The sequence below is a fragment of the Grus americana genome, chromosome 5 (assembly GCF_028858705.1).
Source record: "Grus americana isolate bGruAme1 chromosome 5, bGruAme1.mat, whole genome shotgun sequence".
NCBI classification, from domain to species: Eukaryota; Metazoa; Chordata; class Aves; order Gruiformes; family Gruidae; genus Grus; species Grus americana.
The window spans coordinates 52,514,566-52,533,993 of record NC_072856.1 but is presented as its reverse complement, the minus strand read 5'-3'; the positions used below and the strand labels follow the sequence as shown (position 1 = coordinate 52,533,993).

The 19,428-nt window shown below is 37.5% G+C and overlaps 1 protein-coding gene across 12 annotated transcripts in view; it reads right to left on the bottom strand.

The window, feature by feature from the left end:
- DGLUCY (D-glutamate cyclase) overlaps nt 1-19,428 on the bottom strand; it is a 56,173-nt gene that overhangs the window by 27,040 nt on the left and 9,705 nt on the right. For 4 of the 12 annotated variants that reach the window (XM_054827136.1, XM_054827137.1, XM_054827146.1 and 1 more), the window contains exons 1-5: nt 8,042-8,123; nt 7,043-7,154; nt 3,742-3,985; nt 2,845-3,043; nt 1,191-1,341 (exon numbers count right to left, since the gene is read on the bottom strand). In XM_054827136.1, coding sequence (XP_054683111.1) covers nt 1,191-1,341; nt 2,845-3,043; nt 3,742-3,985; nt 7,043-7,154; nt 8,042-8,086 — 751 coding nt within the window. In that variant the 5' untranslated portion in view covers nt 8,087-8,123. Of the gene's footprint in view, nt 1-1,190; nt 1,342-2,844; nt 3,044-3,741; nt 3,986-7,042; nt 7,155-8,041; nt 8,124-8,923; nt 9,040-10,510; nt 10,587-13,710; nt 13,807-19,428 lie in introns of those variants that run through there. The other 8 variants (XM_054827140.1, XM_054827138.1, XM_054827143.1 and 5 more) reach the window with 6 other exon arrangements.

Sequence of the window (19,428 nt, the reverse complement as noted above, 5' to 3'; positions counted from 1 at the left end):
TATATTCATAACGCTGGCAAACAAGAAAAAATTACTGCAATGCAAAATGGGTTCTTTCTAGAACATGTTTTCTACTGCTTCAGCTTCCTACGTTCTTTAGCTAGAGAAACGAGCAACTGCTCTTTTACCTCTCTGGGTTAGATAACTACATCTCACTCTTATCCAGCCTTCACTAAATTTTTTGCTTTATTTTAACAACTACTTGTAATATTCTGGGTCATTCTAAGCATTTGCTCTCTTCCCTTGGTTTTAAATTCTTCGGATGCTTTAATGTACCACTGTATTTTCTGGAATTAATTTATATAATCTGTACATATAATAATTTACTCTTTTCTGTTAAAAATAAATAAATAGTGGAGACCCTCACTTGCCCAATCATCTTACTCAAAGTAATGACTTATTACTAGTTCTTCAGATTTAAGCACTCAGACTTATTGGGGTGTACTGTTACCAATGGCATCTCCTTCCGTGCTCTGCAATGTGATCCTTCCGTGTATGCAGCCCATAAGCCTACTGATTGACACATTTCTGTTAGCAGAGAGGAATTTTCTTTTTATTGTGATATATCTTCATCTTACAGGTGTTTGGTTTTGTTTTGTTTTTTCCAAACAGCCTCCTGTTTTATAATTTTTTTCAGTTTTTCCTTGTAAAGAATAGAGTTGTACTTGTTTTGAGCTGGATTTTAAAAAAAATATATTCTTGTCATACTTCTATTTATTCTGTCTTAAGTGTTCTACTCAATGTATCCTATTTCAGTATTTTTAAAAATAATGCAGTATTTATTTTCGCAGTCATCTGCTAAGACATAAAATGCATCCACACATACTTCTCCCCATGCTGTCAATCATTGCCTGTCACTGCAGTCTCTGACAGCAAGAAAGTATTCACATATAAATGAAACTGCATACATTTTAGAAAAATGTGATTACACTTTTTTACCAAAACCACCCCTGCCATATAACTTATCGACATCAGACAGCTATCTTTTATCCAAGAAATCGCTGTGTTCAGATCATTCAAAACCTACTTTTTTTTTTTTTTTTTCAATTCAGGTTTGGGACCATTAGAAAGGATTAAAACCTAATAAATTTACTGGTGCAAGTATTTCAGTCCTACTGCTTCCCATGGCTCCCCCTTTCATTTTTATATGCAGTAAAGTGCATGCAGAGTGAAACATGAAAAGCACTGACCAGGGTCACCCATGTGAATTGGTGCTCCATGGGCTTCTTTTAATTCAGATGTTGCTTGCACAGCTGCTTCCAACTTGCTTTCAGGAATAGGTCTCATTGTGACTACTAAGTTGCAGCAAAAAGCAGAAACACGGTAGCAAGGCACAGCTGTCTGGTGGTTTAAAAGAACCCAAAGTGTTAGCAGGAATATTGAATAATGCTTCTAAAGTATTAGAAGAAATAAGTCTAAAACTTTGTGCTGTACTTGAGTTTAGAAAGGCCACATACTAACAATAATTTTAAATATGTTAAAAAAAAAAAAAAAGTACTTCTTAGCATCCCTATTTTTTTCTTTTTTTGTAAGATCCAGCAGTGCAGGAGTGAAATGTTCCATCCTTGAGCATCTTCATATAGATCACTACAATTTTCAACACTATGCACTTCTTGCTTCAGTGCATGCAGCATATAGTGTGGTGAGCTCAGTATATTCTAAATATTGTCAGAAAACGATGGTGTGCTTCCTATACAGAAAGGCAAAAAGCTAGTAACAACAACGACAAATCTGCCTGGTCTGAATCTATCCTCTGTATTTGAACTGAGGGCAGCTCCAGAGCTCTGTAACACGCCAGGGTCAGGGACTCCTACTGCTGGCAGTACCCCCTGCTACAGAAGCAGCATGCCTGTTCCACGCACATAAACCCTTTGCGCCTCTAGAAAGGTTCTATGGAATTCAACATCCTCACTGACTGGGATGCTGAAGCATCTTTTCTATTCAGAAATAAAGCAGTCTGGCTTTTTAGAACAAAATGTTTGATATCTAAGTTGCATTCAAACATAAACAAGATATATAGAGAGCTAGAGCTGTATAGAAAATGTTCATTAACAATCTTTATAATAAAAGTTGTTATACCTGTCACTGAAGAAACACACTGTACAGTTCTTTAGAGTATTGACGTGCTATGAACTATGAAATACTCTTAAGTGTTTTAAGCAGATACATAATTATTTTTTTTCTTTAAGCTTGGTAGAGGGACTCATGTATGAGATATTTGTGCCTTCATTTTGACTAGGAGTATAGCAAAAAGATTGTGAAATGCTAACACTGCAAATGACAATAACCTTTGTCTAGTAGAACAGCATACAAACTATATGAAAAAGGCATGCAGATGTGTAGTTAAGCGTTCTTAATATTAAAGGGTCTTCCTACTGGAGCCAGAATTATTTGAGGACTTCTGCTGACATTAAAATCTGCACTATAAACTTTCTGAGCACAATTATAATTTTCAGTGCTATGGTAGATACCTCAAGTTTTTGGGAACATCTTCTGTCCCATGGGTCTGGGTTCATAGCAAATAAGCAATTTGGAGCAAACCAGAACAGAATCCAAATGAAATGGCTGCCATGGCAAACAAGGAAAAACTTTGTCACCATAAATGAGTAAAAAAGCAGATTGGCCCTGCAGGAAGTTGAGAAAAGCACTGAACTGAGGCTGAGCGTATTTTACGCTGTATTTTTATGTACTCAGCACTAGCACATGCCTAAAGTTACTATGCAGATAGGAAAAAAAAAAAAAAAGTTCTGATTTTGAGCAATAGGTATATGCACATAATGTGAACATGGGCAAATACTCAAAGGCAATACGACATAGACTATGTATGTGTGCGAATATACTTACCTTATACATGCTTACATTACATTTTTGCTCAACATTTCTGATGGGAATGCCAGCATTTTGGACTGCTTTTTCAAAAGAGAAGCTGCAGCCTAAATAAAAAGTCACCATGTCCTTAAGTTGTTCAGAATACTCCATTAGGCTTTTCAGGGATCCAGTACAAGCTCCATACTCATACATTCTGTACTGTAGGCAGTCAGTTCTAGTGAAATAAGAAGTTATCACAGCTTTATCATTTTTTTTGAAGACAAGGTGAATTGTTTGAATTGACATTAATCCAGTATCAAACCACAAGATGCAGCCTACTTTATCTGTTTCTTTTCTTTCTGAGTAGCAACGAAACAAACACATGCAAAAACCCCAGAACACCTTATTCTGCACAAAAACAAGCCAGTAAACAGAACATGGTAGAGTTTGGTACTTTTTAGGTTTTACAGGTAAATGTCCCTTAGATTAATCTGTCTTGTCTCAGGGTTTCAAAAATTAAGGAGCTTTTTAAGTCTTGTTTTTAGCATTTACTACAGGAGTACATCTTTTAAATTTCAGACGCCCTACCAATATCATGCAGTCACCATGCCTGTGTTATTACTAAATAAAACAAAGGTAAAACCCTATTATTTAATTCTGCTTGCTCAGACTGCAAAGTATTTAGAAATTACACAATTTCACTTTTGCATTAGAGAAATAGTTACAATACTTAAAATTACCATAACATGTTTCTCAAGAACAAGATGATCAGGCTGTTACACTCATGCATAGTTTTCATTCAAAGGTTTAATTCCAAGTAAACAAACTTGTTCAAAATGTGCAACAGTGTAAGCAGGCTGTTCCCTGAAACCCTCCTAATCACCACCAGCATTCACTGCAGCATTTTGAGAAGCAGAGTTGGTCTGTAGTTACCTGATATCAGAATCACCGCTCAGAGAAGGACATTTCCAATCACCCGGTTTACTTCTGTACAGCAGCGGCAGGGGTCCATCGTTTGCATGGCAAAACTTCTCAAAGTCATCAGCCAAGGACTTGTGCAAAATCACGACATTGGCCTGTTTATAGCCTGAAATTGTGGAAGGTAGGAGTGACTGGTTATAATTCAGCTTTTTGTTTGTGAAACAGTAACTTCTCTGTATAGATTTCTTTAGATGGTCTGTAAAAAAAATTACCCAAAGGAAATTTTTAATTCCAAACTCTGTAATTAAATTAAACAACTTTCTGAAATGTTTTTGAAATCATAGCTAGATGTACTTTGTATGTGAAGTTCACAGCTTAATTGGCAGACATGGATAGTACTAGAATATAAAGATAGCATAATTATTTTAATAAATGCTTCTATGAATTTATATATAAACATAATTTATTACCTAACCTGGGAAATTAGTACTCTACAGGAAAATGTTTTATTTTGCAAATGTTGGCACAGAGCCAAAGGAAGGCTATTGCATACCACACTTTCACCATTTTTTTTCATTTAATACCAAGCTGTAAATCATGGCCAGTCCAATAGTAAACTCCTGGTATCCTGACATTATGTAGCCCATTCTTTAGAGTTTGTTGGCTATGGAATTTCACTGGGGGGCTGCAACGTAACAGGCATAATCACAGCTCAGGAATAAACTCTTACCTGTCTCTCAATCTCAGTTATTTCTACTATTTCTAATTTAAAAACTAAAATGAGCAGAACTGCTGCATTTTCTTCACTTAGAATCAACTTTGATTTAAAAGGTTGTTGACTACTGCTATGCATTAACATTTTTGCAATGTGTATCAATGAAGAAAGCTCACATTCATTTATTTAGCAAAAATTTATTTTCTAAACAGTAGTAGTTAATACCAATGCCGTTTTAATTTTCCTGCATGTAAATACCAGCTGTTCAAATACAGAGAGGAAATTTGGAGCACAACTAGTCTATGGTGTATAAAACTGCCAATTATCAGCCCCTAACTCCTGTATTGACACTGTCTTGAAAAGTTATTACCATGTCTAATATCAGGCAGGCGAGTAAGAGGTCGCATAGAAGCTCTCACTTTCTTAAATACTGCAGTAGCCTGTCATTCAAGAGGCAATCGTTTAGATGAAATCAATGATCTGCCTTAAAAGGCTGTAGAAAATCAGTCAAATCTTACTCTCTAAGTAACAAAGAAACCAGAGAAACCAAAAGATAAAATTTATTCCTGATGGAAAAATGCAAAGCAAAGGCTGAGGTAAGCCTGTATTTGCATACTGAATGTGACCACAAACTGCTCTCTTGGGAGTACTCAGCACAAAAATTCATTTTATTACTAGCAAAAGTTACTAAATGCAGAAACAGTTTCTTGCTAAATACAGAAATATATTTTTGTTAAATAAACATACTAAATTTACCACTGAATAAAATACTACGTTCGGTTACCCCTCAACTTCATCCCCTGTCGTCATGTGAAATCCACAGGCACTTTCTACTTTGCTGGTGATATTCATGAATTCTTAAAATTATGGTTTTAGTCAGTGCATTCAACTCGGACAACGCTGAATTTAAAATACTAGTCACAGCTGACAGTCTGAAGCTGTAGGTAACTTTCAGTCATTCTATAAACTCAGAAAGCTTCGTTATAACTCTTTGACAACTTTATTGATCCGCCTGATAACTATCCTTACTTCCTTTATAGATGAAGAGATATTTTTCCCTTCCCACATCATCTTACATACATACTTGCATTAGGTATCCATCATTATGGATATATTCACAAGCAAGGTTGGTGAAGCTGGATGTGCTTCACCCTGCGCATTGCTTCAACACGTTCATGTCCTAGCTCAGAGAAGTTTAGAGTGTTTAATTTCTTAGGTGAATGACAATGAGGGCAGTAAGAAAGAATTGTTTTAGTAGTATATCACCCAACAAATGTAAGACAAGGACAAGGGGTAATGTGTTTAAGCTGAAAGAGGGTAGATTTAGATTAGATATAAGAAAGAAATTTTTTACGATGAGCGTGGTGAGGCACTGGACCAGATTGCCCAGAGAGGTTGTGGATGCCCCATCCCTAGAAGTGTTCAAGGCCAGGTTGGATGGGGCTTTGGGCAACGTGGTCTAGTGGAGGGTGTCCCTGCCCATGGCAGCAGGGTTGGAACTAGATGATCTTTTAGGTCCCTTCCAACCCAAACCATTCTGTGATTCTGAGAAATTCCAATTAGTTTGGGTTTTTTTGGTTGTTGGTTTGTTTGTTTGTTTTTTGTTTTGTTTTTAGTTTGTGCATAACAGAGCTGTATGCTCATGGCTAGAAGTCTGAACTTGTTTTCTATGTAAACAATACTTTTCTGAAATGTTAAAACTAACACATTTACAACTACTGCAGCAATACATGTACTTAAAAATACAGCTGGGGCAAACTGCAGATTATTAACATTACAATGCTAATTCTGTTAGTATTTTTCAACTTTTGTACTGATGGAAAAGAAAACCATAATTTCAAGACTCAGTATGCTTCTATAAAATGACCCTTAACATTCTTGTTGATCAGGTACTTGCCACAGTATTTTTAGTTGTTACATTTTAAAGTTGATAAGAACAATGACACAGACTTCTCTGCTTCTGTGAAAGTCCAGCTAGGAGAGGCAAGATAGAAATCAATTTTCCAGAATGTATTCAGTTATCTGAGTATAAAACTATTTTCCCCTCCCCCTTGTAATTCTAAGCCTTGCTGAGTCAGTAATTTCCAACTTCTGCAACAAATGAAGCAGAAAACCACTTCTCTAACTGTGTCTCTAATTCTTCCCCAAAGTGCATCCCATGTGCTAAGTAAAGCAAGGTCTCTGTAAAGAACCCAGTATGTCAGGCTACAAAACATGATAATAACATACGTAAGAAAAGCCACATTCGGTTAAAGATTTTTCAAATATTTTCTGCATCCGTAATTTCTTAATGACATGACTGGGAGCTGAGGCACGCACTGCAAACTTTGAAAACAAAGTCCATGTACTTTACACAGGTAGGATATTACATTTTCTGTGACGTAGCTTTATGATTTAAGAACACAGTGTCAGGTGCTTACAATGTGATTTCAAAAACACCAAAGTGACTTAAGAACGTAAGTCAACTTAAGGTTTTCTTCTGTTTTACTTCAGTGCTTTTGATATTCCCACGTTCGTTCACAAACAAAAATAGAAAACACATTGCTACGAATCTAAAATGGAGTCACTTTCGCACTTAGAGCTGTTGGGTTTACTTACCCTCCGCCATTCCTGAAGTATTACTAATACTGAGTCTGTTGCATCGAATTATTCTTCTCAGCACATGGGGAAGGAGAGATTTCAAGCTTCCTGTCAAAACCATCTCTTCAGCCTTAACAGAAAGATAATTATAAATTTAAACATAAAGCACATTTATTTTTTTGTCATTTTAAATTCTGATTTGCTGGAGAATTTAGCTTAAGTTTCCTCCTCGTACTCCATCAAAGTTGTTATCACTGGGAAAATCTAAGTTATAACCCAAAAGGCAGATCAAAGTCGAAAGTTTATTTCACTGACATTTTATGACTAAATGCAAACTGAATCTTTCAATAAATTAGCCAGAGACTTTAGCATTCGGGATAAAATGCAAAGTTTTGCCGGCCTACAATGAACAGATTTCTTTCCTCCCTGATAAATATTCATTTCCTAGAGTATTCACTTTTCCAAAATTCACTGTAACTTTAAAATTGCAAAAGCACAAATGGATTAACCTACCAAGCTATAATCTGTAATATTACTTCTCTGTTCAAAATGCTTTTAGACAATTAGCAATGCAACCTTGCAGTAAAGAGAGAACTATATTCAGAAAATATTTTAATACATTCCACATGTATTATACTCTTCAAATATTAATTATGTAGAAGTGAATACTCCTGTGGCTATTCTTCCACTGGGAAAGCAGGTGTATAGATGTTTAAGTCACTTGTCATGCTTTCTGGAGTAGGAACAGAGATAAGTACCCTAATTACAATCAACATCTGACTCTCTTTATATCTTTTGGAGATTTAAGATATCTTTTTTTCCACAATCTAGTCAAAGTTCACACACAGTTTTTCCCTCAACGTAAAGTATCTAATAACTAAAAAGAGTTCATTACATCACTATTAGGAAAAAGTAAAAGATAGCTCAGGGTAAAATAACTTGGCTGCTTATGATTTTAACCTTGGTCACTTTTAAGCAAAGAAACTAAACTATCCTCCAAGTAATCAAATTACCAACCTCCAAGTTTTTCTTTAATTCAGAAGAAGCCATACTTGATGTCATTCATAAGAAGTAATAAATATGATAGAAGCTGTGTTGCTTTGTTTAAAAGATGCCAGTAAATTAACGTACAATGAGATGTTACAACCTTCTAGCAAAAGTTAACTTTTCTGTTAAAGGTCCACAGGTTTTGTAATGTAACTATGATACTACAAAGTTTCGCTCTGACAGTGGAGTGGAACACAAGTGAAACACTTTATTGTGAAAATGTATAACCGAGCAACTCATTCCTTAATTAACTTGAAGAGCTATGATATGTTTTGACTGAAATTATACTCTCATCATAGGTTGTCTGTCCAAAATGTTTCCCAAAGCTTGCAGAATTCTGAGAGGTTAAGTTGGGTGCACTGGAATTTAGAATAAGCTTTGTATCTATTCTTAATTCTGAAATCTTTATATAATGTTATCAGCCAAAAGAAATTAGTCTGGATTTTTTTTTCCCTGAATTCTACATTACTACTTTCTAACCCTTCTCATCTTTTCTGCTTTTACGTTATCACTCTGTATGCTGCACAAAAATTAGTCTTCATTATGAAATCACGAACAATTCCAAATGCATACTTTAAAGATAACAAGAAATTGGATTTAGAAATGTAGCTGAGCTCTAATCCAGGCCTATAAGTGTCAACTTAAGAGACGTTATTCTTACCGCAAAGAGAATTTCTAACCCCAGTCTGGAATTATTAATTCAAGAGGTTTCAAATTAAATACAGTGATCCTAACAAAAAATTACAAGTGTGTTCATTAGATTCTTTCAAATTGTTTTTCTTTATTTCTGAGCATCTTTGAAACCATCTAAATCATCTATAGGATTGATAGCCTTAAGAACTACTAGCTTACTTGGATTTGAAAGGCAGTCTGAAGTTCAGGAAACTAGTATGGGATGAAAGCTGTCTTCAGCTAGGTGTTTTATCACAAATGCCCTGGTCTGATGTTGGACGAGCCTGATTCTCCCCTCATAAAATGTGCGTCCAGTAGCAGAAATGGAAGTACCTATGAGATTTAAACATTTAGGGCCCTAATATTTTAGGTTCATATGACAGCAAGTGGGTAACAAGCTGCAGGACTGTGAGTATCAGTAGTGCCGCAATGTTGGCTGCAAGTACCTTACAGAAACGCTTGGGCTTGTAGTTCCTATTTGTGAAGCTAGCCCCTAGCTGCAAAGCAACAAATATTGTTGCTGACTGTTTAGGAAGTGAATAATTTAAACATTAACTTTGTATAAAAGCATTCTGATTCATCTCTTTCAGATGAGAGATAAAACTCACCTTATGACCAGTTGCTATCACTAAAGTTCCTGTGGTGATTTTATAAAACTACAGGGAAAATCCAATAGGATTAATAAGCTGAGTTATAACTTTAGACCCCTGTATTTGCTATACAATATCAGTAATAGATTATGCTGGTGTTTTTCTTTATTAGTTGCTAAATTTGGATAGACAATAAAAACTGTTAGATGCTTATAGTAAAACCTAGCTTTTGCTATTTGACTTTCTCAGGAATGGCTAGTTTCTATGCAGTATGTTATTTCCCTATGCTCAGGGGCACCAACAGATTCAGATTCCTCAAACATCTCTAGGACCACCTGGAAAATCGTTGGAGCCATCATGACCATGGCCCGTTTGGAATGACAGTGGAGAAGCACCAAGGCAACTCAGGTCTTAGAGTATCTTTTCCATTGTCCGGTCAGGATGCCTAATGAAGTGCACAGGCTGGCTTCATGGGGCCCTCAAGCAGCACTCTAAATGGTGTCATTCAGCTGTTAATCACTTATCAGGTTCTGTGACCTGGCAGGGGTTTTTCAACTCCTTTCATTTTGTTCTGAGGTAGTTTGAGATAATGGTAAGTATTGGTTATCTCATGGGGGTATGTTGGATCATGATACAGATAAAGACAGGGTGCAGGATAAGTGTTAAAAAGCCCTTAAGAGAAGATGCTGACAGAGCTTACAGATGGCTGTTGTGCCTGAGGCATCCTATGTGGTGTCCCCTCACTAACGGACCCTAAGATCTGGCTTTCCAGTCTGGGTTGCCTTTAATGGAACGGACCTCTAAAGCAGACTAGAAATAGTCCTGGGTAACCACCATTTGAAAATCAAGTAATTTACTGGCTAATGACAAACTCCATACTTAGAGCACCAAGTCTGAAAAAACCCCCTGTTCTAAGTCATGTTGCTCACATCAGACTCCCTGACTTACAATACCAACAACCAATACTGTAAAGCTTCATAGCACTGAAGTGTCAAAATCACCCTTAAAGAACCTTTTCTTAAACATTTGGTTCCATGTTAGAAGCACAATGAACACTTTTCTTTTTAGAGGCTTACATGAAGATTCAATGTATTTCGTGTGTATCTTGAGTTTTACATACTGAACTTGAATACATCTTAAAATATATTGCTGTCTGACGCGTTAAAATGGCACTTACCTGCTATTGATTTGTGGGCACTACCATATCCTGAGCTGCACTTCCAGATCTTGACAAGGATGATGACACTTCAAAGCTGGAAAGAGATGATAATGTACAAGAATGATCTACAAGAATGATCTAAGGAGCCGTGTGATCAGACGACGATAGTGGCATGGCATATGCCATAACAGTAGCTCAGAATAATGAATCAACTTGTCAGAGACAATATAGTATAGAAATGATGTTATATTGAAAAGATATATATATATTCAGGAAAAAACTTTTTCTTTGTACTTCTTTCCTGGCAGTCAGGAAGTACAGATATGTACCAGCTTTGGTGAAAGTTCTAAATGAATCCTGAGTCTGGTTTTGATAAGTAACGTAAAATTTTAGGTGACATCTTCATTTAGTATATATCTGCATAGCACCACTCCAATAGAGCAGATACACACTACCTGATTAATTTGGCCCAGCTGATTTGCAAAATATCCCACTACCTAGACAACAACAATTTTCAGGAAGGCCAGATTTGGAGGGTGAATACTTTTTTTATTCAGAAATTGTGATCCGTTGTTGTCATGTGAAGCTCAAAGCCACCAACCATTTCTACATGCTGTTCCCAGCGCACTAGCTGAGTACTGGTGACTGTGTGCAATGAGGTGCTGATCTTTGCTGAGGTCATAGGAACGGGACTGGTTCTAAGCCTCATCTTTATAACTGATTGTAAAGAATGTATTTCCCCTGAACCCCCACAACTCATGCTAGGAAAAAGGCATGTTGAGAGGAATGCTACTTTATACTGTTAAAAAACCCCTGTTGCTCTCAAGAGGTGTACCCTTGCCTGTCATATCGCTTAGAGATTTACTAGTTTCTATTTTTAAGCCTTCTCTGGTAATAAAGTTACTGTATATCAAGTTAAGAGTTAAATATTCAACAGTATTGCTTGGAAAAAGTGACCAATACTGTTCACCTGTGCCAAATAATCTGCAACCCAACATGAAGCAAGAAAAATGCAGTTGCAGACTGCAGAAGATTTAATAAAGAGGTTGCCTTGCCTTTTAGATGACTTGTATGATGGACAGAGTAGCCTCTTTGCACCACCCTATTGGTCGCATGTCCCAGGCTATTTCTTGTTCCCTCCCTCTTTCTTTTGTCTACAGTGTGCCTCTGTCTCTGCCTTTTCCCTCCCTCAGACCTCCATCTCTGTAACTCCAAGCTGGACTGACCTTTGTAGGGTTTGCTTCCTTGGTTGGTCTGACTGCATCCCCTGGCAATATGGGAGCTTGGATGCCTTCTCTCCTCTCACTAGCTCCTTTTAATTTATATATTTGCTGTATCTCTCAATTGTACCTTAAGCTCGCTCTCAATTTTCAACCTTAAATGAGCTTTTCCTGTTCTCAGTCTGAGACAAAATAATCTAACGTCAGAAATCATAAAACACAATAAATGCACAAATGGTTTCCTAGACTTGTAAGATGTAGACTCCTCTGAACCTCCTCAGTATCTACACCTACATGTAGAGAGAGATATATATCCCCCTTTAATATTACAGATAAGCTTGGGTTAATCATAGTTTTTCTAATTATTTCCTCCTTAATTTTTGACAGTGGAATCACCAACTAGTCTTGAAAAGTTATGTATCTTTACGTTAAATTGTTGATTGAGCTATAGTTTATAAAGCATTTTTACAATCTCCAGAGCATAATCTCTTTAGACAAAAAGAAGGAAGTGCAGTAAGTGAAACATTTTGTATTACCTTAGAGCTTTCAAAATGAAAAAGTGAATCTGTAAATTTCACCGATATTTAAATATGAGCATGGATTCTTTCCAGGCCCACATTGTAAATTATTCATTATGCAAGAAAATGGAAAAATGTCATTTAAGTGTCAGAAAGATTACACTTTGAGATGCAGTGGGTGTGTCCACACCGCTGTGCTAAACTACACCAGATAAAAATGAATCAAAAAATTATATAATAACACAAAAGAATTAAAACATCCTTCAGAAGTGTCAGTGTGACTGCTTCGCCTCTACATGTGTCAAGTAAATTCATGAAATAAATCTAAAAACATGCAGTATTTCTGTGGTTTTAAAAACGGATCACCTGAGAATAAACAGCCTGTAAAGAGTACTGCTGATAAGGGTAGCAAACAAGTCAGTTTGAAGATTGCAAAGTAGTTAATACCAGTTTCTGATGTCACAGATTACAGGTCTGTTTCTCCAGTGATACTGATACACTAACAACAGTATGGTTTAATGCAGTGACTTTTCAAAGTGTAATCTAGAGACTTGCTTGCAAGGAGCCCAAAGACTCTTAAATACAATCTTGCATTGTTTGTATCATTTTTGTCCTATTTTCAGTTTAAAGTTTGATAATAAGAACGGGCGGTGGCATGTACAGGTTCATTGGCCAAAAAAAAGTGCAGTGGTCACTACTTAACACTGCTGGGCAGGGGGTTTTTCCATATTATCAAGCCGATACCAAGCTTACCCAAAGCTGCTGCTGCACCAACAGGAACAGCAGGGTAACTTGAAACATGAGCCAGCCCACAGGCTGCCTTTACTGATACATAATGGAAAGTAATCTAACCTAATTATAATCTAACAAACCCTTTGTGTACTATGCCTTGCCCTAGTAGGAATATGGTTACAGAGGTTTGTTAATGTAAACATGGTTTAAAATGACCTGCTGCTTAATCATCAAGCTGATTTGAAATTCTGCCAAGAGACTTCTGTGAAAAGCACAAACTTCTCTGAAAATTTGCTCCATTTGATTTTCCAACCGGGTCTCTCAGTTATACTTGTGACGTTTTATTTGAAGAATCAATTAATGATCCTTCTTCTTCCCATCTGCTATGAATCATTTCAAAGCACAGAAGTGCTTTGTGTATCATTCCAAAGAGGAAGTGCTTTCTGTATTTTCAGACAGCGGCTCATCCAGCAAATTAAGATTTAACTTTACATTTGAAATACAGGGTATTTGCCTTTGAAGTTTATGCACCTTTAGACGAGGGCTGCAAATAGAAATTTAAATTAGTTTCCATTAGTGCTCTCTCTGCTGCTTAAAGCAGCTAGCCTATACTCGAGATCCTGCAGATTGTGTTAGGATGAGAAACTGATGATAGAATCAATGTATCTTTGACTCAATCTTGTTTACTTGCAAAAAAGACACACAACATTTATTTTCTCCCAGTATATTAAGAACAGAAAGCAATTACCAGTTCCAAAGCACGGCATGTTAGTGTGATATGTCTTGCACAGGCTCCCTGAACTTCCACCACTGCATTTGTATTACTTTACACTCGGCTTCTGCCCTGGGACAAAAGAAATTGTTTCTCAGGTGGACAAACACGGGCACAGACTAGTGAATAGTTCACACCGGGGCCCTGCCCTTGCATGGGCACAATCTATGCAGGATCTCGGTTGTTGAGGCTTTTTCATTCTGTAAAGAATGAGGCCTCATGACTTCACGCACCCTTCCAACCCCTTAGGTCATAGCCTAATACCTGCATACCCTGCCCCATCATCTTACAAAAATACATGACCAACAAGCTTTCAAACAGCCACCTCGTTTACGTGCACCTTTGGCAAGATACGGTACACGCTAAGAGGAGACAAGAACCTTTATCGAGATTTAAAAATGCCACTTTCATGCTTTTGACTTTGCTGACAGGAATACTCACCAGCTGCAGTAATAAGAGACAGCAAATGATCTACCAGAGGTTGTTTTTGTACGAGATGACAAGAAGTGCTTATTCAACTTCAAGAAATTGAAAAAACCATGAGGGTGGTATTTAAATATAGTTCCCCAATCTACACTGAGCTACAGAAAATCTTTAGAATTGCTCCACAATTCTCTGGGCTGGATCCAGCCACCAGTTCTTCGTCTTGGCCTCTTCTGGCACTGGGACAGCCCAAGGATGGAGGAGGACCTTGCCTGCAGGCCACCACCAGTGCCAGCCTCTCCTCTGCCCCCCCAGCAGCTGTGGCCAGCCAGCAGAGTGCTGCACGCTGGAACCAAGGCGATGAGTATTGGCTGGATAAAAACTCCTAAAGTGAGGAAAAATTTTCTTCCCAGTCTTGCTCATGCAGAGTGAAAGTGGAAGTCCAAAGTACAGTGACTCGCACTGCTTTGTTTGCAAGGCAGCAGCCACAGGTGCTTATGTTGATAAGAAAGCGTGACACCGCCTAGGTTACACCCAGTCACGTCATGAGTGGTCACAGGGCTGATGGGGTGCCTGTTCCTCCCCAGAAATTCCATCTGGAGGTAAGCTGATAAGTGGTGTTCTGTTCCCTACACACCATAAAAATAGTACCATGCTCCCCAAAAGATGTGCCATGCTCCTGCTGTCAGGTCATTCAGGCTACCCTCCAGGATGAGGCCATTTCTCTTGGGTTCACATGTATGCCAGCAGGTGCTCAGTCACTGCATCTGTTGCTCCTCACCAAGCAATTCTCAGATATGGACACTAAAGGCTTGATTGCAGCCTATGTATTTACACAAAAATAGTGTCCTTGACATGACTGAATTGTACCTCTCCAAACACTACCAAGCATAAACATCTTTGCTTCCACAAATACCTGACTTCTGTTGTTCCACTGCTTCCTTCAGCCCTTAGACCAAGAAATACTGTGAACAGCTCAAATGGACTGAGCACCATTTCCCAATGGAAGTCGTGGCTTAAGCAGTGTCATTTGGATAACCAGGTGAATCAATGGCAGGGTCTGCAAGGACACCTCACTGCAACTTTCAGGAGTAAGTGTAGATAAAGTGCTGTTAGCAACTGTGCTGTGTGATGGCAAATGGTGCGCACTTGGACTGCTACTTGATCTTGGAGCATATTAACCTGCATCAAGGAAGCCTGGACAGCTTTGTTCCACAGCATCCATTCCAATTGGAAAGGCTCCGTGAAGTTTCAGACAAGTTATGGATGCATTACTATGTTTTCGTTACTGCATACCTGACAACTACAGTACTACGTGGCAACTATAGTTGTCATAATGATCTTAAAGCTGCCTTTGATGGTCTGTTTGGTGCAGCCAGGCACCTGCAGACACATTTGCACTCTATCTGCAAGAGCTCAGAGCCTGACTGACCAACACTGAGTAGAGCAGCATGACAAAAAGGAATAGTGATAAGCAGTAATATCAATAATCAGACAATACTCTAAGGCTGACAATGACCACAATCTCTATGGAGAAGAGAGTGCTGCTTTGTCCCTAGTGAAGATGCCCAAGCTCTAGAAACCACAGATGTTACATACTTATTTGTTAGACTGCATCACAGAGCCCATAAATCATGAATATTCACCATCCTTGAACTTGTGAACAAGAACTTGCAGAATTAGTGAGTTATAATCCTGAACAAAGCTCCTTGTGATGGGTCTCAAATGATCTGTACGTCATTCATAGCTCTTCTTCCCCTGCCTGTACAGAGACAATATGAGACTCTACGCCATGTGAACCTTTGAGGACCTCAGCTTGACAGTAACATGCAGGATGGAAGACCTGGATGATGTGGCAGTTCAACCAAGCAAATGAGAGTGTTGCTACACTGACCTGATTGTCCAGTCATCTGTAGGAATCAGGAATGAACAAGTTTTATAGACAAATGGCAATCACATTGACCATGGGAAGAGAGGTTCTGCAAGTGGTGTGTTGGTTCTGCAGAGTACCAACAGTGCCTCCAGTTGCCCTCTCCATTTCCAAACTCATAACAGTTGTTCAAGACCAGCATATGACGTAATCCCAATGGGCAACTCTCCTCATCCACCAGAATAATCCTTGATGAAGCAGAGAATGAGTTACCCTATAGCCACAGGCTGCAATGGTGCCTACTGTCTAGAAGAAAGATAGGATACAGGCCCTCTCTCCTGGACAGCCTGACCCCACAGCATGCAGATGGTTCTGATGCGGTCAGTCTATCATGGTATCCTCAGAGTATCACCATTGGTGGCAGCCGCACCACGGCCGTGCAGCAAGTGTAAGGGAGAAGTTTAGGAGCTCTGTTAGGCTTGGGTCCTCACCTAGGTAATGCAAAGAACTTCTCATGTTTTTGGTTTTTGGTTACAGGCTAGATCAGGCATGGGATGACTAAATGCTGTCACTCTGTTAGCTATTCAGTGGCTTATACAATACACTACTGTGTTCAATGCAGTTACAGCAGACAGAGCAAATATCTCAAACCGCTGCCTTCATCTGCAGGTTTCAGCAGAGAACTCTCAAGGATTTGAAAAAATACACAGTTCACCTTTCTAGCTTACAGAATTAGTCCTGAACTTTTACTGCTTTTCCCTATGTTCCGTGGGTAAATAGAGTAAGACCTGCAGGCCTATCACCCTCATACCTTTTATTACCATTAAAATATTTTTTTTTAAAAAGCAGCTCGGTGTTAAAGAGATGACTCATAATGCTGCAGCATCAGTTAGCTGACTTGAAAGAGATGTTAATGTCATCATTTTGATTTTCATTACCAAACAATAAGAAGGTAAGGGCTGAAAATGTCTTACACATCTATCGCCTCACTTCATGTTTTTAAAATATAAATAAGCTACAGAGGTTGGTGTATCTTGGTGTGCTCTACTTCCAAAATTCCATTTTAATACAGATTTGAACCCATATTTCGTACAGAAGCAACACAGAACAAAATTTAAGCTATTACTAATTTTTTGTTTATTTATTTATTTAGGGTTTTGTTCTCAGATATAGTTGAGGTAATATGCATAGTACCTTGTCTCAGAGCTTACAGTTTAAGGACTCATACCTATAGTACTTCTATGAATATAAGTAACAGAGATAAGTAGATAAGTGGTCCTGCTGAGAACAGATGAAGTGCTTAAACATTTGCTGTATCTGCATTCATCTGCATAAATGTTTACATACAAGCCATATCCTATACACAGATCTGAGTAAAGAAAGGTATGACAGAAAAGTTAGTTTAAAGTAAAGACAGAAAAAGATATAAGCAGTACACATGCTTTTTACAAGCGTGTATGGAACAAGCTAACACCCTGAAATAAGTTATAATTAGTATTGATGAACTATACAGTTCGGAAATAAGGTTTAGCTCTTTTTTTGCTCTGCTTAGCAACTATCGATCCTTTTTTCTGTTTTCTGTATACATGCCAGATAGGCAATTGCAATAATGTACCTTAAATTCCATAGCTTCTATTTAGGAGGTGCTTTAAAATATTTAGTTTTGAATAACCGTTTTTGCTCTTGGATTTTTTTTCACATAACTTACTATATATCCTAAGTATGGAGAGTGTGCTAAGTTTTGTTTTATTTTGTTTTCAAATGGGAAAAGACTCTTGGCTTGCTTGAGCATTAAGTTTTGATCTGGCTGAATTTTCCTCCTTCTCTGAAATGGCTTTTCACTTTCCATTACATCATAGTAATGGAAATCTTAAGAGTTTAATGGTGTGGATTAATGCATGAATAATGTCCAAATAATTCAAAATATTATTACAACAGTATTCTTCAGAAGATAGGATTAAAGCTACATCAAGCCCAGTATCCTGACTTTGATAGTGGCCAACAATGCATCCCTAAGGAAGAGTTGAAAATCAGAGCAAACATTGACAAAACTTTGCTGGTGTGTCCTTCCAGCATTCCATGACCTGTGGTTCAGGAACTTCAGAGGTAAGGTTGATTTCTTTGTTTGTAGAGGTTAATGTAAAAACTGATAAGTGGACTTTATCCCATGTAACTGCAGTTTGCAGCATATCATATGGATTTCAGTAGCTGCCTTCTAAATTAATTTACTTTGGAACTGTCTACATGCAAAAGCCAAGAATTTCGCATGGATTGTTTTATTAGGATTCCAGCTCCAAAGCTAATATATTTAAAAGTAACTAAACAATCTTTATTAGAATGCCATTTACAAACACAGACATTCCTTTAATCCTAATTCCATAAATATATATCCTCTTGAGACAAGCATCTTAGAAGAGTATTCCAAATACAATTAATTAGCTATTACCAGCAATATTTTCTCCCAACAAAGGGTCAGACTACACAGCATATGCAGTGAAAAAAGACAAGACAAATTAAAAGCACTCAGCAGCTCACATTAATGGGCTCCAACTCTAAACGTACAATTAAAATAGAGCATTCACATTTGCAAAAACTGAACTGTGAAAATCTATGGGGTTTGTCTCCAGCAGATTAGTCAAATGTCTGGGGTTTTGATTGTGGGGGAAAGGGAGTAGTGCGTTTGGTTCAAACCTAGACCTATTTAGCTAGCTTCTCTTTTCATGTAATTAGTATGAAGACACATTTTTGGGACCACCTAGAATTTTGAAGATGGAGTGAGTATTTAGGATCAGCATTTCTGGACAGAAAACAGATAAATCTACAAAATGGATAATTTCTTAGCTATTTGGAAATAAAAACAAAAAAACAAAATCATATAGAGCAGGACGTATTGTATGATATATCGTTATACCATACCTATCAGGGAGTATTTTTAATAATATGCAAAGATGGAAGAACATTATAATTTGAATATAGACTGAAGGTGTTTCTCACTACAGAAAGAAGAGAGGATTTTAATCAGCTAAAAGGAAGATAAACAGGCATCAGTTACTAGAACTTGCAGTGATTTCCAGTCAGACTGATGGAGCAATAGAAGACTGCTATTAAAAAAATAGTTACTATTACTAAAACATTTGAAAAGATGATGGTAGCTAATGACTTTCAAACTCCATTCTCTACTGATAGATTTCCTTAATGGAAATCTCTTCTCTATTCTCATAATACTTATCTTTGTAAATTAACTATCTTTGACATAGAAAGTTTGGTATACAACGCTAATTTTGAATCTATTAAACACTTCACACTGTGGATATACGAGATATACAATCATTCTGTCCACGGGAAAATTGTCAGAAATAATGCGAGTTCAGTGGAGCATGAAAATACAAGACTGGAAAGAA